Source organism: Trematomus bernacchii, unplaced genomic scaffold (genome assembly GCF_902827165.1).
Source record: "Trematomus bernacchii unplaced genomic scaffold, fTreBer1.1, whole genome shotgun sequence".
In the NCBI taxonomy this organism is placed as follows: domain Eukaryota; kingdom Metazoa; phylum Chordata; class Actinopteri; order Perciformes; family Nototheniidae; genus Trematomus; species Trematomus bernacchii.
The window spans coordinates 251,620-277,500 of NW_022987658.1; the positions used below are offsets into that span (position 1 = coordinate 251,620).

The 25,881-nt window shown below is 42.1% G+C and overlaps 1 protein-coding gene and 1 long non-coding RNA gene across 2 annotated transcripts in view; both read right to left on the reverse strand.

Annotated features, from left to right (window-relative positions):
- Window positions 1–330: 330 nt before the first annotated feature.
- On the reverse strand, window positions 331–5,316 carry LOC117486827. Its single transcript, XR_004556329.1, has 6 exons — window positions 5,263–5,316; window positions 4,193–4,318; window positions 3,223–3,390; window positions 1,456–1,729; window positions 1,170–1,313; window positions 331–718 (listed from the first exon to the last, which is right to left on the reverse strand). It is a non-coding gene; the product is annotated as an uncharacterized LOC117486827 (long non-coding RNA).
- Window positions 5,317–15,745: 10,429 nt separating this feature from the next.
- Window positions 15,746–25,881, reverse strand: part of LOC117486831 (estrogen receptor-like) — a 16,749-nt gene continuing 6,613 nt past the window's right edge. The window contains exons 6-9 of the mRNA XM_034135401.1: window positions 21,903–22,041; window positions 20,146–20,279; window positions 16,412–16,602; window positions 15,746–16,027 (exon numbers count right to left, since the gene is read on the reverse strand). Coding sequence (XP_033991292.1) covers window positions 15,833–16,027; window positions 16,412–16,602; window positions 20,146–20,279; window positions 21,903–22,041 — 659 coding nt within the window. The 3' untranslated portion in view covers window positions 15,746–15,832. The remainder of the gene's footprint in view (window positions 16,028–16,411; window positions 16,603–20,145; window positions 20,280–21,902; window positions 22,042–25,881) is intronic.

The window sequence follows — 25,881 nt, forward strand, 5'->3', positions numbered from 1 at the left end:
AACATATTCGAGGTGGTTTTAAATAGCATATCCGTATTTATTTATTTCTCCAAGTTATGTTTTTGTGTGCACTGAGGAGTCTCAAACAGGCGTTTTTTAATCATTTTAAGATTGGCTTTAATCAATGTTTGAAACTGAATTCTTCATATTTGATAAATGAGAGGTAACATTTTATTGATGGTATTATTTCCACATATTTCTCTCCATTCTTCCTTCTGCCAACGGTGTCGCAGTTTCTCGTCTCTCCCGTGTTTGTGCTTAGTGCGTACGCATGGGTTAGAGTTTGCGTGGAGGACCGCACATTTTCCCGTCAAGTTAGTATTTTATAAATCGCAAACATTGCGTAGAAACTGGCGTACGCCATTTTTTGAGCGTATATCCCTTTATAAATGAGGCCCCTGGTCCTGTGTTTGTCTCTGCAACGCTTCAGGTTCCTTGCCTTGAACACTAGGGGGCTCTCTCTGTATACTTTACAGAATTACAATCACAAAACAAAGCTGTGTGGAAACAAAGGGTTAAGGTTGTTTTAGGTTTATAAAGAGAGTTTAATATTAAATATCTGAGCCAATGCACCGGCGAGCAACCAAACCTAATTCTAACCTGACTCCTCAGAAAGGTTTCTGAAGGTGAGGAGCGGCCTCAATGTCCTCACACTCAGGAAACTCAGATTGTTCACACAGCTATCACTCAGCTGACCTCAGTGGCTGCTTTGAAGGATCTATATCAGCAGCAGAGAAAATAAAAACATATATTACATAAAGTCAACTTTTATACAATGCAGAAACATTATTGTTAACCCAAACCAAACATGTCCATGTTGGTATTGTGTGTTAGTTATTGACTGAATGTTCTTCAGCAGGAATGAATGGGTGATTGACAGATGAACCCTGAGGACCATCAGACTCTCATCAGCAGTCTGACTGATACTTTTATTTATACTATATTCACTTTTCATTCAAGTATTTTCACTGCTGTAAATTAATCCCGCATTCAGTCGTATGGTATTATGGTTTATACATTGTGGTTTGTGGTGTCAGATGACTATGATCTACTTTATTAGAACATAATGAAGCACATCTAAGAAGATAAAGAGTCAAGTCTCTGGACATATCTGATGAACACAGAATAAAAAATAAAATTATATATTCAATAGAATTATATAAACGTACCTATATTGCTTTGTATTTCCCTGGGCTTCCCATGTGCAAGCAATACCTTCTGAACTGCAATAAGAATTAAAGCTCCCGAAACAAATGAAACTATGCCAGCAATAACCATGGCCCCTGTGCTGTATGAGTCCTCACACTTGCTCTCTGAAAAACATCATACAAAATATATAAGTTACTCGACATGTTCAGGACACTGACAGAACAACATCACTCAAGGCATCTACATCTTCTAAAGCTAAATTACACATCAACATTTGAAATCACTTCATATATAAACTCATCTCACCACAGATGAACACAAAGGTCTGAGCAGAGACCCGATGCTTGATGTCCTCCTGAGAGACCACACACTTAGAGGTCTGTCCTGGTCACCTTAGTGTAGAGAGAGATGAAGACGTGGTCTTCCTCTGGGACTCGTTCCTCCTCAGCTTCCAGGATGTTTCCATCGTTGTTTTGCCACTCTGCTTTAGTGTTTAGAGAAGCACCAGGAACCTCACACTGCAGATAAGACCAGTCTGCGGTGGCTGTGAGAGTCCTGACAGATGGCTTTGGAGTGGCAGCTGTGAACAGGTAGAACATCAAAACTTATACAAAAACAGATCAATTGTAATAACAGGAACTATTCTCCCAAAGGGGATAGAAAGTCTTGCAGTCAGGTCACACAGAGTTTAGGAGCCATTTATGTTATTTGTTCTCATGTCATTCGATTTAGTTTATATTTATCATGCAATATCATTTTGAAAACTTGGTGGCAGGCATTAGCTGCACAGGGTGTATAAACATGTTCATAGGTGACCAGAGGGAGGGTAAACCTGTTCTTACCCGACGTGGCAGATGCTACAGCTACAAGCTAACAGCCATTGTAAAACGGCTTTAATAAACATCAAACTAAATTCCATTTGTACCTGTGTACTAATGGAAGTTGCTAATTTGAACGTGTAATACTTCTTTGAGTAAGTCGTCAATATGTCTTATAGTTATTGATGGCTTTGTCTATGCTTACTATGTAAAAGCAACATTTGATTTCATTGATTCTTAGTGTTTTGTTTTTCCTGATTGTTATTTTTGTGTTTATATTCTCTCCTTAAAATCATCTTTATCTGTGGCAGTCAACAAACTCTTGTGAAGGAAATGAATGGTTAAATGGCTCTCGTCTCCGGTCCTCATACTTTGACTGGGATGCCAAGGCAGAAGCACTTTAGGCAAATCTCAAACCCAGCTAAATACATTCAAGTGTTCACACTGCAGTGTTTTTCTTTCAACTATATTGTGCAACCCTAAATGAGCAGGACTGTAGCTCACCACAGAAGTGCAAGCCGTGCTTTCTTTATTTAAATGTGAAGGTGCAATACAACAATATATTGTTGTTAAATCAATGAAAAATCATGATAACTACTTGTCATGTTAATGTTGTTATAATAATAATAATAAATAATCGTGATTATCATTTTGGCCATAATGGTGCACTCCAGCGACGTGCAGGGGAGGCTCTGCCCCCCTGCACGTCGCTGGTGCAGTCCTATTATCCAGTAACCAAATGGAGCTCATTGGGAATGATTAGGCTGCACTCCACTCAAATCATTCTTATTGGCTAGCTAGGTACAAAGAATAAGAAGATAGATATGTCCGTAAAAACAATAACTAATGTGAACTGAATATACAGGAGTTGCAGCACACACTGCTCAGAGACATCACCTGAGATTTCTCCTGATCGGTAATTAAATACGAGATCTGAAAGACTAATACAAATCCTTAATTTCTTGTCAAATATTCCTTGCTTCCTCATGGTGTTTTACGCTCTTAAATGGAGCAGGGAAAACATGAGCAGAGACACAAATTCACACACACAGGCCACATATAAAGGAGCTACATGTTTCCATTTGTATTTAGAAGGGCAGCAAAATTAATTGGATGTTTATAGCGTCACGATGATTTTTCCAACCATACCGTAACCATGGTTACGCTTAGTATTCAATTCTTAAGGGCCGTTCAAATGCAGCGTCTTTTATTGCCACAAAGACAAGACGCACGTAGGTCCAACAAAAGTACTCACCAACATCAAGCTGAAAGGAGAATGTCTGAGGAGGCTGCAGACGTGGAAAAGAACAGCTGTAGATTCCACTGTTGGCTGCTGTCGTCTTTCTGATGACAATGGAGGCGTTTCCGTGCTTCAGTTCTGCTGGAAAATGTGAGACTGGTCCTTTGAACGGCTCACTCTGACCTGGAAGACCATTGTTGTTGTAGTAGATGCCGGCATCAAACTTGAAAACATCGTGCAGAGTTTCTATATATGGACAATCCCCACATGTCTTGCCCAGGGACACAATGACATGCTGACTGCAGAGGGGTTTGAACCTGTGATCCCCTGATCCCAACACCAACGCACTAGTCCACTGCGCCACAGCCTCCCCTAAATGACATGTTATAATGTGTTTCTTAATGTCTTCTTTTTAGTAAAGGCCTTTGAGTTGCCTTGTGTTGAAATGTGCTGTATGAATAAACAAAACAGATGTTCAGTGTAACCTTATTATTCCTAACCTTATATATTCACAGAGATCTGGGGAGGCTGCTTTCTGTTTCTATGGAGCAGCTTCCCATTGGAGTTTTTAAAGTAGATTAAAGACCCATGTTTTTATGTTGGGGTCATTGTATTGGTCTCACTGATCATGTTTGATGGCTCTGTGATATCAAACTGTATTTTTCAGTTAAAGAAATTGTATAAATTAAGAAAAATGGGACTATATGAAGCAGAATGTGAATAAGTCGATGTACATGACATGACATGTTAGATGCTTTTATCCAAAGTGACTTACATACTCAATACTGTGGACAATCCCCACAGGAGCAATTTGGGGTGAAGTGTGCCGTTTGGTCCTCGTGTAAACGGCACCTTAGTCTGGAGTGAGTCACTCAGTGTAAATCATTTGATTGATAATGTTTGCACCAGTCAATTGTAAATGTTCAGTAATATACTTATCATTTATGAATAATAAGTAATAGGTACATATGTTTCTATACTTTACCTTCTGACAGAGGTCACGACGTCACTTCCGTTTCCTTGGAGCGGGTTTATCCCTCCTGAAGGCCAAAGCCCGTCCATTCTGCATCTCCCATTTCTTTATGGCTTATAGGTTTAGTGATCATCTAAACTTTAAGTAAAATAACAATGCAAGTGTTAGAGAGAACTACACTGCAAAGCGAACAACACTGATACCATGTTAACCATTATTTATACAGGTTATCTACACATATAATCATGTATAAACACATCATGTTCATAAACGGTGAAGTTATCCTTTTATCCATAAATGATTGATGTATGTATATTGAATTACAATTAATGTTATATACAGTATATAGCTATCTTTAATATATATTCAACAATATACTGTATCCTTCCTGGAGCATATAACACACTTCATCATATTATATTGAGCAACGATCCCTTATCTCACATAAAGATATTTATGTCATATAATATATGATATACTTTAGGTGTCTATTTGAACAAATAAACTGATAAACATAAACTCATAAAACGCCACCAGTAACCAATAGGCATCTTAACCAAATCTGTAAAGTAACTAAAGCTATTAAACACATGTAGTGGAGTAAAAGTACACCATTTACCTCTGAATTGTAGTGGAGTAGAAGTACACAGTAGAAAAATATGGAAACACTCAAGTGAAGTACAAGTATCTCAAAATTCTACTTAAGTACAGTACTTGAGTAAATGTTCTTAGTTACTTCCCACCTCTGTGTATACAGTATGCTGTATGACTAATGTACCACTGCTCACAGAAGTGTAGTTACTAATTACAACATGCCCATTCATACAAGAGTCGTTTAACAACTTATTTAAATTACTGTTGTCAATCGGATGTATAACACATGGCTGTTGACATTGATTAATATAATGACGTGTATTTAACCTAGACACGATAGCATTAGCAATGCTGGCTTGCTAACTTTATGCAGACTGAAGTGGCCGACTGTATATCGTAATGTAAAAGTTGACGCCAAAACGACGGTTGTAAAAATAGGTTTTATGACTGTAAACGGGAAAATAGAAACATGTAGTGTTGTTACTTACTCTGAATACCTCTGATGCGCCTCGCGACTTGTCCACTGTCAACCAAAAGCGTGAGGGGGGGCGGGTTCGGGGAGAAGCCGTGCCGTGAGTGGCTCTGTCCATTGTGATGCCCTGACGTGATTGGCTCCGTCCAAGTATCAAGATTGGGTGATAGATTGGAGCTTGAGCAGACGGTCCTGCGCTTGATGTGATGTAAGCATAGACTGTATATATAAAGATGTAAGCTGGGGAACAATAGTCTTGCAAGGGGGGGGGGGGGGAGAGAAAGGAGAAGAAGGGGGAAGAAGGAAAAAGAGAGGAAAAAGAGAAAAAGAGGAGAAAAAACGATTCTCTGGCTCCCTGTTTCCCTTCTGTAGCATGTACAAGTATTTATATACAGAAGTACTTTAAAGACCAACAAAGTATGCGTTTGTTGACTAATACCCTTGTGTTATGCAGTTAACTATTATCACATTTCTATTAAATATTATATATTTCTAATAAATATTAAGTAAAACGTATCTACTTCTTTCAAGTTTATTACATACAATTATTATTATTTTCTTTATCAGGGATAGTTTTGAAGTAACCAATATGGACCTGTATTGAAGCTCATGGTTTGTGTGCTGTGGATAAATAATGAAATGTAACCATTACATGTAATATGAACTAAGAAGGTATTGGTGTTATAATGTATGTCTTTTAACAAACAAAGAGAAAACATATAGAAATTCTAAACATAGCACTCCACTCAATTATTGGACAGTCACGTACTTGATAGAACCACAGCTTTATTTTAAAGTACTTCAACTTAATAAAATGTAAAACAACCAGTGGCGTTTCTATGTGTACAAAACTGGGGGGGCAGAGAGAGGTGGGGGAGAGAGAGAGAGGTGGGGGGGAGAGAGAGAGAGGGGGGGGGACAGAGAGAGGGGGGAGGAGAGCGAGAGAGAGGGGGGGAGAGAAAGAGGAGGGTGCGAGGAGGGTTGGGCGTTGGTCGCGCTCTTTTGTGCCCGGCGAAGAACACTATGATTTTTTTTCTTGTGCCCTTAGAGCTTCAGGCAGTCTCGAGATGGGATGTTTAGAGATCGAGAGGGGGATGTCAAATTACATACTGAAGACCACACGAGCACACACTTTCAGCGCATACATTTACGTACACTGTGTACGTAAATTTACGGTACACAGCGTGGGGATGTCATATTGTAATGCACCTTAATACATAAGTAAAGGGCACCATCACAAAGCAAATCTTAACAACACACAACCCACCATAATGCTTTAGCATTAAACACCATAGACTGTAAATATAAGGAAAACACAGACACTCATCACCGAGGTCACAATATCAATCGATCCAGCAGAGGCAAAACACAGAAGATCAACTAAATATATGACATAAATGAACTTACCAAAGCTGAAGGCTCACTTGAAAAGAAAAGCGGCACGGCGGTCCTTCCTCTGACAGAATGTTTCTATCACTTTGGGGATGAAGTCCTGTAGTTGCTGGATCAACTGGCTTTCAATTGAAAGCATGGCCAATGCGTTAAGTCGCAGCTGTCCCATGGTGTTGCGAGTGAAAGTCTTTATCCTTTTGAGGGTGGAAAAGTTCCTCTCTGACTCGGATGTCGTCATCGGAGTTGTTACTATTATTTTGACCAAAATAACAGTCTCAGCAAACGTATCCTCCAAGTTGTTCTCGTGAATGGATTTCAACAGAGACAGGGCAGTGTTTCCAGTGTGAAGTTCACTGTGGCGGTAGAGCGTGGTCAGCTCAGACTTCAACTTCTCCTTGTTTCCCAAAGCAGGCCACAATTTCACTGCGCAGTCAAGCTCAGGTGTAGGAAATGACAGGACATGCTGTGGGAAGAATGAGCTGTCAACGAGCTTTGCAGCGATCAAATGGTCACTCTGTGAGAACCTCTGTTCCACCTGTGAGATGACTGTGTCACATGCCTCCTTCATTACCGGCGCTGTGCTGCTGACTCGTCGGCCTGGCTCGTCTGTTCCATCATGAGTGGTGGCGGCCAATGCATCAGTTTGCTGCCTCATTTTCTGGACATTTTCCTTGAAGCGGCAGAGCGCGCTGTTGATCCCAGGTGCATCGATGGTTCGTTTTTGCAGAGTGTTGTATAAAACATCCACTTCTGGCATAAGCAACGAAAAAAACTCCAGGAGCTGCATAAATGCTCGGTCCCCGCAGTTTCTTTGACAGGCCGTATGCCTCACTTATGGTGACCGCATCCCATCCTGGTTGTGTGCGTATATGGTCCATACACTGAAGAAGTGCTTCTCGGGTCTCCCAAACCGCGTTCACAGTTCTGCTTTTAAAGTTCCATCTCACAGCCGGTGGCCGTGGTATGCGTCTCTGTGTTGCCTCTGCAAGAGCTGCAACACGTTTTGGAGCACCGGAGAAAAAAGTGGAAAAAGCAGTTAGATCTGCAAAAAACACCTTCAGGATGCTCATCCTTGCTGAACACAGTTGCTGCAGGGTCAGGTTCAGTTGGTGGGCGTAGCAGTGAACAAACTGAGCGTTTGGGTACGTCTCCTTCATGACCGTCTGTACCCCGCGCACGTTACCGCTCATGACGGCCGCGCCGTCATAGGTCTGAGCGATTAGCTTTTCTTTCAGCTTCAGGGGTTCAAGAACAGCCTTGATGCTGTTAGAGAGACCTACACCAGTTTTGTCCTTTACTTCCACAAACTCCAAAAAACACTCTGTAACTGTGAGGTCAGGCATAATGTATCGCAGCACAATCACCATTTGCGATTTACATGAGACATCGGTTGTCTCGTCGGCCTGAACGGCAACAAATGATGTGTTGTCCACTTGCTTGGATATTTCCTCCCTGTACACATCATACATGCAGTCCAAGAGTTCATTCTGTATGGTGCTTGATGTCCCTTTGAAAACGGGCTGAGCTTCGTAGTGCCGTCGAAGCCTGGAATCGCCCTCACACATTGTCTCGAAAATTGACCTGAATATCCCTGGATTCAGAGAGTCCGCCGACTCGTCGTGGCCCCGCAGTGCTGTCTCACATTTCCCACACAGTTTAATACAGGTGATGATCCGACCCAACACGTACCTGTTTTCTTCCACCTTTCTATTATGATCATCAATGCCGCGTCTGTAGGCGCTGTCAATCTGAGCTGCAACATTCACCCTTCCCAGTAATCCCAATTTTACGGCATTTTCCAAGTGACTGTTGCTGCTCTCATGCTTCATTGTCCTCTCCGAAAGATGCTTTAAGTCCTTGTAACCTGTCCTCGACCAAGTACCTTGATCTTCACCAAAAAGCAGGCAAGGAAAGCAAAAGAGGGAATTCTTCTGGATGCTCGCCGTTAGCCATTTCTTTTTAGCAAACCACTCAGCATTAAACCCGCGGTTCACTTTGCCCGCAGTCTGGACCATTTGGAAATCCGGTGGATGGTGGGCACCGAGGCGCTTTACCTCCAGTTTCTCTCCGAGACTAAGTGTCTCAAATGTGTGCTCCAGTAAATGGTCAACTTCATTCATTTTCTTTCCGTTTTTTACTTATTTTTAATCGCTGGTGATGTTAGCTATATGCTGCTCTCTCGTCTTCTCTTCACACTACACGTGACGTTTCGCAGCACTGCACACGTGACATATTTACAGCCAATCAGTTCTGAATAATGTGAGCTGACGTATGGTGGGGATGGCACCTCTGTGCCCCTTTGGCCTTTTTTTTTTTGCCACACACATTCCATTGAAAAATACTCTGAGCATGCGCAGTGTAGTTTTTACAGTCACCGTTCACTTAAACAGTGAGAGGGAGGGGCAGAATCAGGTTTTGTCCCACATGGCTCAAAACGGCACTGTAGACACTAATTAGAAGAACACAGACTAAAACAGCAATGTACAGACGAATCAGATGATTAAACATGACCTTAAAATATATTTTATATATTTTTTTATTTCTTTTTTTGCATCTTTTTGCATTTTTTGTTTTCATTATGTGTAATACTTTCTGCTGACACTAGGTGGGGCTGTGCCCCACCTGCCCCTAATGACCAGTCGCCACTGAAAACAACCCTTAAAAGTAAGTAAGGTGCAGTATAACAAAATAACACTCTAAATGAGTTTTAACATCAAATAAACATTATCATAAACTTAATAAAATATATACATATCATATATATAAATAAATATCAAACTATACACCGAACTATATACATAAATAAGTGTCCAGTGTCCATGGGCCCGTTCTCATGTCATCAAATGTCCCTCCTCGACTCCTCGACTCCTCGGTCCTCTGGTAGTGACCCGGAAATGAATTTTAGCGAGCCATGTTGAAGGACATCTCATTTCTCTAAATGCACATCGAGGACCGAGCATCGAGCGTCGAGGAGGCTCTCTGGAGGAGCTATAACCGAGGATACACTGATGGGTCCTCCACGGTCCTCCACGGCTCCTCCGTGGATGCATTTCCGGCAACAGTGATGTTTCAAAGAGTCGTGACGCACGGCCGGACTGATCTCAGCCAATGACAGCTCTGCATGCATCCCCTGGATATTATTTTATTAACTGCTTTCATCGCGACGCGATGTTTACAGAGAGAACAGCTGTGAGGTCCGTGCAGAAGCAGAGCAGTGTGTATAATATATATCACTCAGTATAACAGGCCTACTCTCTTTATTTGCTTTAGTTTAGTAGATATCTACAAACAAAGTCGATATTTTTCTAAAACCATTTAGTGCTTCACATAATAAAATACACAACGGCTGTAGCCTGATGATATGCTTTAGGAGCTGTAGGTGCGTGTGTGTGGTGTAGGTGTGTGTGGTACAGTGTGTGCGTAGATGCAGCGGACAGACAGGTCTCAGTTGGTTTGGTGTCCTCTGCTTACTTGTAATACTTGTAAATAAAACTTTCGGCCCGTCATTTATTTCCCTCATTGTAGCGACCAGAGAGGGGGGGGGGGATATATCCAGTCTCTGATAGTGTTACGTTATTATGAGAGTGCTCTGTTTGATTCTGAAATTGTATATATTGATATAAATATATACGAGTGATTCTACAATTTAGGGTACATTCCATGTCCATTGATGTCCATTGATGATAATTATAATTATTCCAACTATTTTCTTCAAAAATATCATATTTTGCCTATTATTGGAAAGCATGTTATAATATCACACAAACATTATGTGCATCCTATGCTTTATTTACCTTGAAATGTGTCATGATGTTCTTAAATTGTCAGTTTTTGCTATGTCCGTTTTTCAGTTGAGGGTGTCTTGGTTTCAAAATAATGAATAAAAACCATTAAAGTAAATAAAAAAAAGTATTCATTTATTTCAAAAGTCTAAATACTAAAGAATAATAACATATTTTTAATTGATTTCCTCCTTTAAATAATTTAAATATCTTAATATATGAATGTCCGCAAAAGTTCTGTCAACTATGTTACTAACAGAACTCCCCCATTTAACTCAAAAATGGTTTGTCCCAATACCATGTCACCAGCATCACATGATGCCATGTTCCTCTTTGGCAGACATTTTGAACACACTGTGGTGATTGTCCTCTAATTTTTTACAATATTTTATGTATAATAGCACATTGTCAATGAGTATATTCATTGACCATCAACAATGTTACGTACATTGTTATGGTTTACAATTGTTTAATGATTTTAATTCAATTATATGTTCAAATGTGATGTTAACCTGTTCAAGAAAATGACATGTGGTCATCCAGGCAAGGCCTACCATTGAAATGATGGGTCAAAATAGGGAAATTGTCAACTAGGTTACCTGTCAACTAAGTTACCCAGTACTGTAATAACTGTAGTAACAGTTATTACATTTATATCAAATAAAATAAAAAAAATGTTAAGCTTTGCAACCAGTGGATATGTTACACTGAGGAATATACTAACTTGAACCACTGATTGTTCTATTGAGAAAGAACACTTTCTTTGTACTGTTTTGTTGATGTGAAATGCACCCTAAATTATAGAATCACTATACATGTGTGTGTGTGTGTGTGTGTGTGTGTGTGTGTGTGTGTGTGTGTGTGTGTGTGTGTGTGTGTGTGTGTGTGTGTGTGTGTGTGTGTGTGTGTGTGTCTGTGTGTATGTCCGCATCTGTAGCCTGTTATTGTCTCATTATACCGCACTGTGAATGAATTAAAAGTAAATATATAAGTGGTCATGAACACATCTGTCCATCAGACAGAGGGCTGCTGTGCCTCCTGTCATCATTAATGGACGTCTCTTTAAAATGACCTCTCAGAGGAGAGGAGTTCTCATTTCTCTAACCGCCTGCTGCTTCCACTCCTCTCTCCTCGGTTCCCCTCCTCGGCTCCTCCGCTCGCATCTCCTGTGGGCGGGACTAAGTCTCGAGGATAGGAGTCGAGGAGGGGAGTCGAGGAGGGACATTTGATGAAATGAGAACAGGCCGATGCGTCTGGTGGGGGGGATATACATTTTGTTATGTCCTCCAACCACTGCTCCTTTGGCACAATGTAGTTCACTACTCCCTGTACTGGCTGGGGCCGCCGGCTCTATCCACTGGGCTATCTATTCCTTGAACAGTTGGACCGTTTTTATATTACTCATAATTGTCTTTTTGTTCACAACTTCTCCACATTTCGAAGTGTTTCCCGAGCCAGAACGACCTATCTTTCTTCCTGGCTTGCTGGATGATCAAATTAAAATGCAATACCAACAACAACTCAACAGCAACAACGCAAACTACGACAACAACCCACACATTGCGCATTGTTTAGAGCGGTTATAAATTGTTGAAGCGCTCAAATTCGAAACTGTTTCAACCTGTCACCTGTCAGAATAGAGACGAGGCAGTGCATTGCATCGCGTGATTGGACTGCGAACCAGTCAAGTGATTCATTCAGGAAATGAAGCAGTTGCTGGTTCGGACCAAGGCCCCAGGAAGTGCGCCGGACTCAGATGAAAATATTCGTGGTGGCCAAACGGCGGTACTACACTTGAGAGAGAGAGAGAGAGAGAGAGAGAGAGAGAGAGAGAGAGAGAGAGAGAGAGAGAGCTAGCAGAGAGAGGAGAGAGATAGCTCTATTCGCTCTGCTTATCGAGTCTATACTCTCTCTCAGATAGAATCATTTCTCCCGTGTTAATGTACTTCATTTGAATGTAATAATTATGTTGTTTGTGGAAGCGCCAGTGAATGAGCCCCATTAACTGAGTTTTACACATCACTGTTAGAGCCAGTATTTTGCTTTTATAAGAAAGGCCGCCTAATTGTGACGTCTGTAGTCAACGCACTATAAAGGACTACATTTCCCACGGCACCTGTGCTAAAGCCACAGTGATGGGCAACCTGTTGAGAGACGCCGTCGAGGAACAGTTTTTAACCGTACACGTACACGTACATACAAATCGTACAAGTACCCTTTAAGTTATGAAGTTATAAGCATTATCAAGAAAGAAAGAATACCTAAGTTGTTTGTTAGTTTATTTGAGTTTTGCCTATTTCTTTTGAATATTGTAAAGGCCTATTTTCTTTGTTGCATGTGCAAAAGTTTGAGCAAACACATCGCAACATCATCTAACCATCGGAGGCCAAGCAACACTTCAAACTGTGAGTAATTTAAAGGAAATAAACTAGTTAGAACTGTCTGTTTAAGGCATCTAGTGGCTTGATGGAAAGACAAGGAAGGAAGCCACGACAGTTACTTTAAATGGAAGATCCCCATAGGCCCCGCCCACTCGATCGGATCGGCGATCGGCCCCAAAATTGGCGATCGGAGCATCCCTAATTAATAGCATCATTTTAATAAAACATAACGAATGCTGTTGTTTTTATCTTTTTTTCAGGATTGCCTCCCTTTGACTATTGGTCCATCAGAGATGTGCAGATCAGCTGCTGAGTCAGAGGTGACCGTGCAAAGTCACAAACGCTTGATAATGTTTTCCCCTCCGCGCTCTCTTTGATCCCCCCGTCATCTTCCAAATAATTATTTTTATAAAATATAAATGTTTTTCTTTTTTTTGGTTGCTGTGCTAACATGTAGATAGAAAAACTATTGTTGCTGCCCCCTCGTTTGTTTTTGGGATGTTTTTGCTGCACCATGTTGATCTGCCAAAAATGTACAAGAGAACCTGGCTTTTCTTTTCTGTAATGACTTAGCTCATATCTCATTTAAGAAGTGATACAATTACTTATCTGTTTCTGTGTTTTATCAATATGTAACTAGCAGTTTTAAAATAATTCATTTTGTCAGTTGTTGTACCTTTTGCAGGATTAATTCTTGAGAAGCCAGATTTCTTGGTTCTGAAAGTCGATCAGCGTCATTGATTTTGTTGCTAACTCCTTCTCCAGCGATGTTATGGCTCCTTATGTTATTTGATTTTCTCTCATCTGAGGCTTTGTCTTCATTTGCCCTTGACTGAAACATTCTTTTCTTTCTTTTACCCCTCCCTGCTCATTGCGTGGTACAGCCCCGAGACAAAAGTAGTCAGGCCCACCCCGGACCCCCTGAGAGCGGCACGCGCCACAGGTACCTCTCTTCTCTCTCTCCTGGACTCTAGAAACACGGAGGATGATGGAACCACAGCTACGCCTGACTAGAAACTTGATTTTTTATAAACTCAACCCATGAGAAAAATCAATGAATCAAATCAGACTAATTGTAAAAGATGTTAGTAGATGATTTAGCCTTTGATTGATTAGTTTTGAGGCTTTAACCCTGCGTTCCATGATCCTTCCTCATTCTAGAGACCATGTTACCAGCTCTTAAACGAGGGCGGACTCGCCTTCATCAGGCCGCTCCCTTCCTCCTTTAAACGTTTTATTTCACTGCTTCTCTTTGCCCTGCTGCTTTTTGAATGGCATCATGAAATATGGCCTTGTCATACGTTTTGCTTCTCCTCTCTGAGTGACTCCTCGCCCACTAGATGGCGCTATCTGACCCCCGTCCTCAGCTCTTGTTCCTTCAGCTCTCATAAAGGCAGTTATTTTGTAATCTTTCTGTTTGAGCATGCACTTCAAAGTCCCTGCTTTTAAGAAAGCCAAACAATCACTGGTAGTTTTAGTAGACGGCTGCGACAGGAAACAGTGAGCTTTGTAATAACTGCGATAATTGTTCTGCGGGTGATGAGACATTGGAATCACTGCGTTGGTAAAACAGAATCTGTAAAAACTGATCAAATATTCAAATGGTTATTTATGTATGTACAGTTTGCTAATGCTGACTTCATGAAGAATACTCTTTGCAAATAATAAAACATAACATATTTACTGCTGTGTGTTCTTGGGCTTTACTTTAAGATTCCAACAATGACAAACAATATTTTCCCATTTAAAGCTTTTATTTTTGTGCACAGTAAACAAATGACAGACAGTTCAAGTTTGACTGGATTTACACTTCACAGGTAAAGTGGCCAAGTCCATCTTTTGTAATACTGTATAGAGGCTTTTCATCTTCAAGATTTAAAAACACAACTACACTGTAACGCTAACTATGTATTAGACATTTGTATCCTGGTAACATGATTTTGAACAGCTAAAACAAAACAAATGGATTAGGCGATCAACAGGAAATGAATCCACACATTTTTAGACAACATATTTCTTAAGCAAAAATGCTGAACTAACTAATTTCAGAATAGACGATTGGATGCTTATTCGCCATTTGAGCAGCATATTTTCAGTTTAGGATGCACCCCTAGCCACAACATAAGCCTATGGATGTGTTGCATAACGTTCATAGACAATTCAAATTGTTGGAGGAACAGAAAAACCTATTTGAATAAGTACATTTGGGCACATTTTGCACACTTTTTAAAAATGTTATAATGACACAAGCAGTGTAAAGCAGCTGATAAAAACGTGAACATTTATTTTTTGAAGGTGTGAAAATCCAGCCAAATGCAACATGTAATCAATGAATAGCTGATGAGGAATAACCAGTGGTAGCTTAAGTGTATGACAATGTTGAACAACAACAAATGCATCCAAGACAAAATGCATCAGATCAGCTCAGTCTCTCTGCTCCCACACACACACACACTTACACACTAAGCACACAGAACAAACATTAAGTCTTCACATTAAAAGCTTGGTAAGCGCGTTTCCCAGCAATGAATTTGGCTTCCTTCAAATTTGTATAACTATTTTATCATGCATTTTTTGTTATTCCTAACCACTGGCAACTCATTGAATGTATTTTTCCCAAATATATCAAAGTTTAACATTTTGTGTGAAATCACAATACCTGATGCTTAGTCCTCAAAATAGTTGAATTTCAAAACAAAATAAATTACACATTCACCCTCTTATCATAGTTTAGTGTGTCATCATCTCAATATTTAAAAGTAAAAATAATCCCCGATAGCCTCTTAATCCCCAGAGGAAGTGCACTTTGGTCAAATGAAAAATAAAATTAGCTGCCCGTCATTTTAAAGCTAACAGAGTGCCACTAAGCTGCACTGTAAAGCTGTTAGAGATTAAATCACAGATAGTGCATTGAGCTCATATGTTGGTGAATTGGAGTTTTCTCCCTAAACAGCTACAACTCATTTAATTTATAAATAATTATCTCGTGAAAATAATAAACCCTTTTTTTGTTCCCGATCCACAACGCCTCTCACTCTGTTCTACAGTCATCCCCCATCAGAATGACCTCAGTCCTCCAGGGGGTGCTCTCTCTCTCTCTCTCATAGGATGGGGGTGCAGTCCGAGCGGGAGCCTCCGTACTGCAGGACTGTCGGGGCTCTGCTGGCGCTCTCATTGCAGATTCGTGGTCCTCCTCCACTGAGTTGGGATTTTTGTCCTTAAGTTGCTTTTGGATAAATAACGGATGGTTTTGGGTTTAATTTATGACTCTCTTATGACTGAGAATTATCTTGCAAAGCAAATGCATGTAATGAGGCCAGTGTATTTCTTCCTGTCTACAAATCAGCTATTTGTTAGTTTTTATGACTATGACTACTACTTTTCTTTGACATTTTTTTATACTTTAGACGAAATACTATACTGTGCCTGTTTTTCAACTTACTAAACTATGAATTTTTCCCGACATAATAATAAAAGTAATACAAGTCTTTACATAAGTCACCTCAAAGAAACGTTGTGGATATCTGAATCCTGATTCTCAACAGAACATGTCGAAAACTAAAGATTTGTAATACGGTACAAAAAGCCCACTTTTCTTATTGAATCCCACCTCATGTGCTGTGTGAGTGATGTGTGAGAGCAGGAGGAGCAGCTGGGCCTGTCGTCTGGACTGCTGTTGCACCGAGCCTCCTGATTGGCTGATGTGATGTATGAGAGTGTCTGTGATGGTGTCGAGCATGATCTGCACCGCCGCCGTGTCGTGGAGGGCCTCCATGGAGCCGGTGCAGAAAGAGAAGGCCCCTGACGGAGAGAAGAACATGAGATAACTGCCGTTTGTCAAGTTGCACACATGCGCTCACTGCAGAAGCATTCCGCCCACTCAGCAATCAGACGCTGGTCTGGCTCAGGCAGCTGGGCCAGGTCATCCTGTTGGTATTTCAGTCTGCTCCGTTTCTCTTGTAAAACATCTCAATCTCTGGGACAAACAGAGCCCTGTGTGCTGCATCATGTTGTCATGGGAACAGTTATCGGGCATGTTGAGGGTACACGGTGCTGCCTAATGCTTCACCTGGTGGGTGTTCAATATTTACTAGGGCTGTGTGATTATGGCAAAAATCATAATCAAGATTATTTGGGTCAATAATTGATATCACGATTATTAAATTGACTTTGAAAAAATCCATTTATTGAACTTTAAAACAAATACAAATAATAATTTGAACAGTATCTTTTTAACTGTTGATTACCCTGAATGTATAATTCAACTGAAAAACCAATACAAAAATTAATTAAATGATACATTTATATTTACATTTAAATAAATAATATCAAAATAATAAATACCAATAAACAAGATCAACAAATATTTTGGAGCGCACTTCCACAAGCTACTAAACATATATATAAATATGATAAATACAAATTAATTAGATCAAATATGTTGCAGTGCACTGTCACAACCTAGCAAAGCTAAATAATTGTTTTTTTCGATTATGTTGTTTTCGTAATTGTGGCAGGCCAAAATCGTAATTGCGATTAAAATACGATTAATTGCACAGCCCTAATATTTACTGTTGGGAACACAAATGGAAACCTGTGACAAAACTGTGCTAAGCTAAAGAGTTTATGTTTTAATTAGAGAATTGACTCTGCTGTCTTCTGTCAGAGGGGAATGGAAATACATAAATCATCTCATCCAGGATAAAATGCTTAAAAACCACAAAACTACCTTGATAATCTTCAAAATATGCTCAAAACTCTAGAATTGGCACTGAAGTGCCGGTGAAGATGGCTGCATTGTCTTTTGGCTCCTCTCCAACTTTGCTCTTTTTCGTATTTTGTGCGTGTTTATTTACTTTTTGCCGTTCTACTTTTAACACGGTTCGCAACATGCAAGCCGTCCGCACCAACTCTGCTTTACAATATAGCAGAGAGGAACTTATTCACTTTGAAAACTTCACGGACAATAACCCTCCGACGAACAATGGAGATTTGCCATGGCTACCTGTTGCTGTTCTACCTGAGAGACGCAGAAGGAAGACCAAGCGAGGGTCCCGCACCGGGCTGCTGGTCAGACTGAGGAAACGAGGAAACCGACCCCCTCTTCCGAGTATTCTTCTGGCTAATGTTCAATCCATTGAAAATAAGCTAGATGAACTCAGAAGTCGGATTGCTTTTCAACGGGACATTAAGAACTGTAACGTGTTCATTCTCACTGAGACCTGGCTCAACCCCGCGATCCCGGACTCCGCCATTGTTCCTGGCGGATTCACTATCTTTCGCCAAGACCGGACTGCTAACTCGGGGAAAAGTAAGGGAGGCGGTGTGTGTGTAATGACTAATAACAACTGGTGCACAGATGTGAAGGTTATTTCTTCGGACTGCTCCGCTAATTTAGAGCACCTCATGATCACATGCCGGGCTTTTCATCTGCCGAGAGAATTCACATCTGTTGTGATAACAGCAGTGTACATTCCGCCGCAAGTAGACAATAACACGGCACTCGAACAGCTGTTTGGGATTATTGACAAGACCGAGATTTCACGGCCAGAAGCAGCATTCATTGTAGCAGGGGATTTTAACACCGCTAACATGAAGAAAGTCCTGCCGAGATACTTTCAGCACATCAGCTGCCCGACGCGCGGGGGAAATATACTGGACCATGTTTATTCCCCTTTTCGACATGGATATAAGGCTCTCCCTCGCCCTCCCTTCGGCAAATCAGACCACATCTCTCTGCTGCCTGCTTACAAGCAGAAACTAAAACGGCAGAGACCAGAAACAAGGATTGTACAGCGATGGAGTGAGGAGTCAGACTCTGCTCTGCAGGATTGCTTTGCATCTACGGAGTGGAGTGTGTTTGAGGACAAGAACATCAACATACACAGGTGCACCATAGAGCGCATCCTGACCTTCTACAGGTGCACCATAGAGCGCATCCTGACCTTCTACAGGTGCACCATAGAGAGCATCCTGACCTTCTACAGGTGCACCATAGAGAGCATCCTGACCTTCTACAGGTGCACCATAGAGAGCATCCTGACCTTCTACAGATGCACCCTAGAGAGTATCCTGACCTTCTACAGGTGCACCATAGAGAGCATCCTGACCTTCTACAGGTGCACCATAGAGAGTATCCTGACCTTCTACAGGTGCACCATAGAGCGCATCCTGACCTTCTACAGGTGCACCATAGAGAGCATCCTGACCTTCTACAGGTGCACCATAGAGAGCATCCTGACCTTCTACAGGTGCACCATAGAGAGCATCCTGACCTTCTACAGATGCACCATAGAGAGGATCCTGACCTTCTACAGGTGCACCCTAGAGAGTATCCTGACCTTCTACAGGTGCACCATAGAGAGCATCCTGACCTTCTACAGGTGCACCATAGAGAGCATCCTGACCTTCTACAGGTGCACCATAGAGAGTATCCTGACTGGCTGCATCACGGCCTGGTACGGCAGCTGCACCTCAATCGTAAGGCTTTACAGAGGGTGGTGAAAACTGCACAGCACATCACCAGGACGGAGCTGCCATCCATGGAGGACCTTTACTCCCAGCGGCTCAGGAAGAAATCACTACGGATTATCAAAGACCCCCATCACCCCAGCCACAAACTGTTCTTTCTGTTGCCGTCTGGCAGACGTTACCGCAGCTTCCTGGCAAGGACAAGAAGATTCGGAGACAGTTTCTTCCCGCGGGCAGTGAGACTGTTAAACAATTGAACTGCTGAAACAATTTCAAAACATTCATCTGCTACTCAGTAATATATATATCTACTATCTAATATATATCATTCCAATAACTTGTATATAGACTCGTATTGCACTATTCCACTTTTTTCTCTCTCTCACTTTATTTTAGAACTATTTGTCTTTTTGTATTACTTTTACTATCTGTATTATTATGTTGCATTGTTGGAGAAGCCTGTGACCTAAGATTTTCAACGACACAATTACTCTGTAGCTATGTTAGTTTGACAATAAAGAACCTTGCACCTTGAACCTTGAAAGAGAAATCGTTTCCAGTATGTTGAGAAACAAATGTGTGTATTGCATCACAGATAGGAGGCATCATGAAGTAATATAACCATAAACCAACATTGTGTCAGTCTTTTTTACTCATCTAGCATGATAGAGCTCTAGACAGCACTTTGAAGGCACTTGTGAAGATAATTAAAATGATCCGAATGTTGGATATTCTCCCAAAACAACTAATTTTTAGTTAAATCCTATATGGTTCCATCCTTACTGTCAGTGTTTCCAGGCATTAGCTGACATTCAATTCCTTTACAAATGTTTGTAACTAAACTAAAACACACACACGCTCCTGTTGCCTCACCAGAGTTGAGCAAGATGATGGCTTTGAGACAGACAAACTCCTCGGGTTTGAGTTTGAGCAAGCGGAAGCGTGAAGCCGTCGCCAGCAGCATGTCGAAGATCTCTGCCATGCCTTCAACACAGTTTGCATCGTTCCTGGGGAGAAGAATGACACAAAATTAGAGTTTTATTTGGAGTTTAGAATGTCCCTTTTCTTCTGTATTTAAAAATTGTACAAACTGAGCTTAGTTCTGAGAAGTGACAGAAGAAAACCTGACTTCGTCTGCCACCATTAAGCTATATAAAATGATACTCCAGTAATGGCCCAAATCATTGCAACACTCCAGTTGGAAGGACAGCACAGAGCCGAGGGAAATCATCCACTCTGACCCACAGCCATTAAGTCATCATGTCCAATTGGTGAGGACACTCACACAGGGACCAGGTTTTAGAGATAATACTCTGTTAAACACTTTTGAATCAAAAGGGACCATCAGAGGGTAAAAGCTGTGTCTGTCTGCTGGTCTCCCTCGCCCCTCTCTGTCTCCCTCACCCCTCTCTGTCTCCCTCGCCCCTCTCTGTCTCCCTCGCTCCTCCCTCGCCCCTCTCTGTCTCCCTCACCCCTCTCTGTCTCCCTCGCCCCTCTCTGTCTCCCTCGCCCCTCTCTGTCTCCCTCGCCCCTCTCTGTCTCGCCCCTCTCTGTCTCCCTCGCCCCTCTCTGTCTCCCTCGCCCCTCTCTGTCTCCCTCGCCCCTCTCTGTCTCGCCCCTCTCTGTCTCCCTCGCCCCTCTCTGTCTGTCTCGCCCCTCTCTGTCTCCCTCGCCCCTCTCTGTCTCCCTCGCCCCTCTCTGTCTCGCCCCTCTCTGTCTCCCTCGCCCCTCTCTGTCTGTCTCGCCCCTCTCTGTCTCCCTCGCCCCTCTCTGTCTCCCTCGCCCCTCTCTGTCTCCCTCGCCCCTCTCTGTCTCGCCCCTCTCTGTCTCCCTCGCCCCTCTCTGTCTCGCCCCTCTCTGTCTCCCTCGCCCCTCTCTGTCTGTCTCGCCCCTCTCTGTCTCCCTCGCCCCTCTCTGTCTCCCTCGCCCCTCTCTGTCTCCCTCGCCCCTCTCTGTCTCGCCCCTCTCTGTCTCCCTCGCCCCTCTCTGTCTCGCCCCTCTCTGTCTCCCTCGCCACTCTCTGTCTCCCTCGCCCCTCTCTGTCTCGCCCCTCTCTGTCTCCCTCGCCCCTCTCTGTCTCCCTCGCCCCTCTCTGTCTCGCCCCTCTCTGTCTCCCTCGCCCCTCTCTGTCTCCCTCGCCCCTCTCTGTCTCCCTCGCCCCTCTCTGTCTTGTCTGGCTTGTTTACTTTGAACACAGGGGAAATGTAGGGAACAGACTATGCAAAGCAGAAATCCATGACTCATGCCTCTCTGCATCTCTATTTTTTCTCTATTCTCTGTTCGTCATTTGGCTTTTTCTCCTCTGCCTCCTTACTAGTCATATCTCTCTCCCGTCATCCTCTTCCATCATTTCCTGCATTGAGTCTTTGATTAAATCTCTATCTTGTTTGCCTCTGATGTAATGATGAACATTTCATTTGAGAGAGAGGCTGCTCTCCTCTCTGTGGGGAGCATGTCATTAGTATTTCACTCTATAGCGGGCGTGTTGGGTGGGCACAATGGCTGCCAAGGTGTGAGATGGAGAATCTACAATGCTGAGATCTGTGTGAGAGTGAGAGATCGGCAGAGAAATAGGGAGGGAAAGTGCAGCAAGAGAGGAGCAGCAGAGAAGAGGTGAGTGTTCCTGATACCTGTCCAGTATGAGGTCCTGAGCAAAGATGAGCTTCCCAGGGCAGTGGATGGACCTCCAGATGAGCCCGAACATCAGAACCTCCAGCCAGGAGCTCTCCAGCAGCTGCACCTGGGCATGGAGCCCCAGCTGCAGGAAGCCTACACACACACACACACACACACACACACACACACACACACACACACACACACACACACACACACACACACACACACACACACACACACACACACACACACACACACACACACACACACACACACACACACACACACACACACACACACACACACACACACACACACAGTCACAAGCCTCTGTTTGAAAGCACCAACGTGTTCCACAGCCAGAGTAGATTTAAAGGTCACCTATTATGCAAAATCCACTAATCTCATGTCTTTTATACATAAAAATGTGTCCCCTCTGTGTAAAGACATTCTGAAAGTTTCCTTTTGTCCTGATCCATTTATATTAGAAACCTGTCTGAAAATATTTTTTTTTGTTTTGTTTTTGAAATTGTTTTGTTTATTTATTTTTCCAATATAGCATAATAGGTCCACTTTAATTTACATCAGAATCAGATATTCTTTTTGCGTCGACTCCGGGCTTTCGGAGTCGACCAGAAGTTCATGTTACTGTTCCATCATGCAGTGTTGGAGAGCATCATGAGGTATGGTATTACTGCCTGGTATGGTAACTTAACAGTGCAGTCAAAGTCACAGATCGCTCGCCTGGTACAGACCAGTGTTGTAGTCAAGTCACCAATTCACGAGTCCAAGTCACTCTCGAGTGACCACTCTTCGAGTCCGAGTCCAAGTCCGAGTCACCCAAGGAGTGTCCGAGTCGAGTCCGAGTCCGAGTCATCATTACCTGTGTTCGAGTCCGAGTCCAAGTCCGAGTCACCCAAGGAGTGTCCGAGTCGAGTCCGAGTCATCATTACCTGTGTTCGAGTCCGAGTCCAAGTCTGAGTCACCTAAGAAGAGTCCAAGTCAAGTCCGAGTCACAAGTCTTCATGTATTAATCTTCGTGGATATATGTGTTGAAATGTAGCTGCTCCTCTACATTGCTTTTATCCTGTCATGTTATACTAATCTGTCTATTGAACTGCTGTGAAGCCAGTTTGGCTACAAGTCTTGTAATAGGTGCTATACAAATATAAAGCTTATTACTAATATTAATATTATTATTATTATTATTATTATTGTAAATGACCTATAATATGTCTAACTATATTTCAAATTAGTTACCTTTTAGAGAAGTGATTATATTTGTAATCCAATATTTTCCTATGGTAATGTTTTCGTTTTGCACTTTTATTTTGATAGTAATAAGATCGGGACTCTTATTTTGAAGGAACTTTTACCGGTTAAATCGGTTTACCATAAAGATTGAGCCCCAGAAAGCACATGGCTACTTAGCATGCAAAATGACGTCATTCTGTATGTTAAGTAGCCATGAGCTTTCGTGTTATCGGCTGAATCTTTATTTATTGATTAGATCACGTTACTCTGATGATAGTGTTCTATCAGCCTATATGTCTGAACTCGATCCTTAGAGTAATGTGTTATGGAGCCTTCTCTTCTCTTCAATATTGTTTCCACATAACAAGCATTTTGCGCTGCTCTTTTCCAATGTGGAAGCAGAATGTGTGAAAGCATACAGCACGATGCGGGGTGTGTCTCTAGACATCTTTAGACTGGAATAGCGGGGCCCAGTACGTGAACTCGCCTCGCAGGTGCACACACAGGGATAGAGCACATCAGACTCCAGAGAAAACTTGCTCGAGTCCGAGTCCAAGTCGGAGCGTCAATGTACGAGTCCGAGTCCGAGTCATCGTGGGGGGGAACATTCACGAGTCCGAGTCCAAGTCATTGTAAGCGAGAATTCACGAGTCCGAGTCCAAGTCCAAGTCATCGTGCGCGAGAATTCACGAGTCCAAGTCCGAGTCGCGTCAATCAATGCGCGAGTCCGAGTCGAGTCACGAGTCCCGAAAATCGGCACTCGAGTCCGACTCGAGTCCGAGTCCAGGACTCGAGTACTCCATCTCTGGTACAGACTGCTATTAAAATGATGGGGGTTAAAAAACACCCATCTCTCCAAAACATATATGAGCAGTCCATGATCAGACAGGCAAAAAAAATAGTGTCTGATCCCACCCACATACTCCACCCAGAATTCCAGCTCCTACCTTCTGGTAGAAGATTCAGGGTTCCCAAGAGCAGGCTGAACCCCCATAAGCACTCATTCCTACCTATGTCCATTAAGCTTCTTAACATTCACATGAAATGAAATGTAGTCAAATGTAATGAAATGTACTTTTTAAATGTTGGCCATGAAGGTTGTGCAATAGGTCGCCATTGTCAGTATGTGCGTCTGTGTATTGTGTTTGTTCAAACGGTGTATGACTGATGATATGTGTATGTCTCTTAATGTCTACTATGTTTGTAAATGTACATGTATGCGGAACTGCAGGACGGAGTCCAGAACACATGTCCTTACGGGGACAATAAAGTATATCGTATCGTATCGTATCGTATCGTAACCATTAGCGAATAACCAACCAAGGTAATCAATCAATTCCTTGTTGATTGATATTAAAAAGTGTTACCACAAATGTTGTAAGTGGTTCATGGAACTATTATAAAAGATCTGTCTCTGGTTAAATAAGCACACCATATTTCTGACTGTAATTCATTTTCATCAATTCATCAAAATTAAATGTATTATTATTAAAAGATGTGTTTTACAATATTGACAATGAGGGCGGACTGGGACAGTTTTTCAGAAGCCTGTATCTTGTTATTCCCTTTTTACTTGCTGCCATCAAGATCTTACTTCGTGAGAGAGATTTAACACTTTTTATAGTCACTCAACTTCGTAAAATTGTCCCCAAAGAATCTGGACAATATGTTTTTAATCCCGAGCACTTTATAGCAATTATATTGAACAAAGACCAGATCCAAACAAACACAATCTGGTGCTGAAAGGTGTTATCAGTGCTAATTACTTGGAGCGATGGGCGTAGACTGCAGTACGGTTTGGAATACTAACACTGCCAGAGTTAAATGTTTTCTGTGCACCTTCAGCCCACTCAAAAAAAAGACATGCATGCCCTTGTTTTCTAGCACTTAAAAGAAACCATCTGCAATCTCGCTGTTCTGTTTCGGAGCCTTATCATTGGCACTAAGCTGTCTCAATTAATATGTAATTACATCCAATTCCCTCCCATTGTCCCCCCCCTGTACCCTGTTTGGGACCCCTCACAATTGAAACTGTGTGCCTTTGGGCTTTTAGTGACGCACAAAGTTGTAATACCTCAAAATCAGCTGTGTGTGTGTGTGTGTGTGTGTGTGTGTGTGTGTGTGTGTGTGTGTGTGTGTGTGTGTGTGTGTGTGTGTGTGTGTGTGTGTGTGTGTGTGTGTGTGTGTGTGTGTGTGTGTGTGTGTGTGTGTGTGTGTGTGTGTACTAGATGGGTATGTGTACACTGCATTTAGGCTCTATGGGGTGCCTTGGGATTGGCCAAACAATCCGTTCAAAAGTGATGACTGTGATAACCATTGCTGTAATTGATCTGCATGTGTGTGTGTGTGTGTGTGTGTGTGTGTGTGTGTGTGTGTGTGTGTGTGTGTGTGTTTGCTTCAACTATAAAGGTCTGCCTTCACCATGCTGTTGCTCCAACCATCAAGAGCAACAACCTCTTTCTCAAAGTACTTCTGTATATTTGAATGTTTAAGAAAGGCAATGATTCCAAGCTTTTGATAATATTTCCCAATTTGTCAGGAAATGTCATGGTGCTCCAGCAGAGCCTGACTCACATGTTGTGCACCTGCTTTCACCTTAGTACTTACAGAGACATTGTTCTCTGAAAAAATCCATTCAAAGCTACTAGCGAAAAGCAGAAATGTCATTAAACTTGAAGTTATCCTTTTTGGTTGAAGACAGATGATGTCTCAGAGCAAGGAGAAAATAAAGTTTGC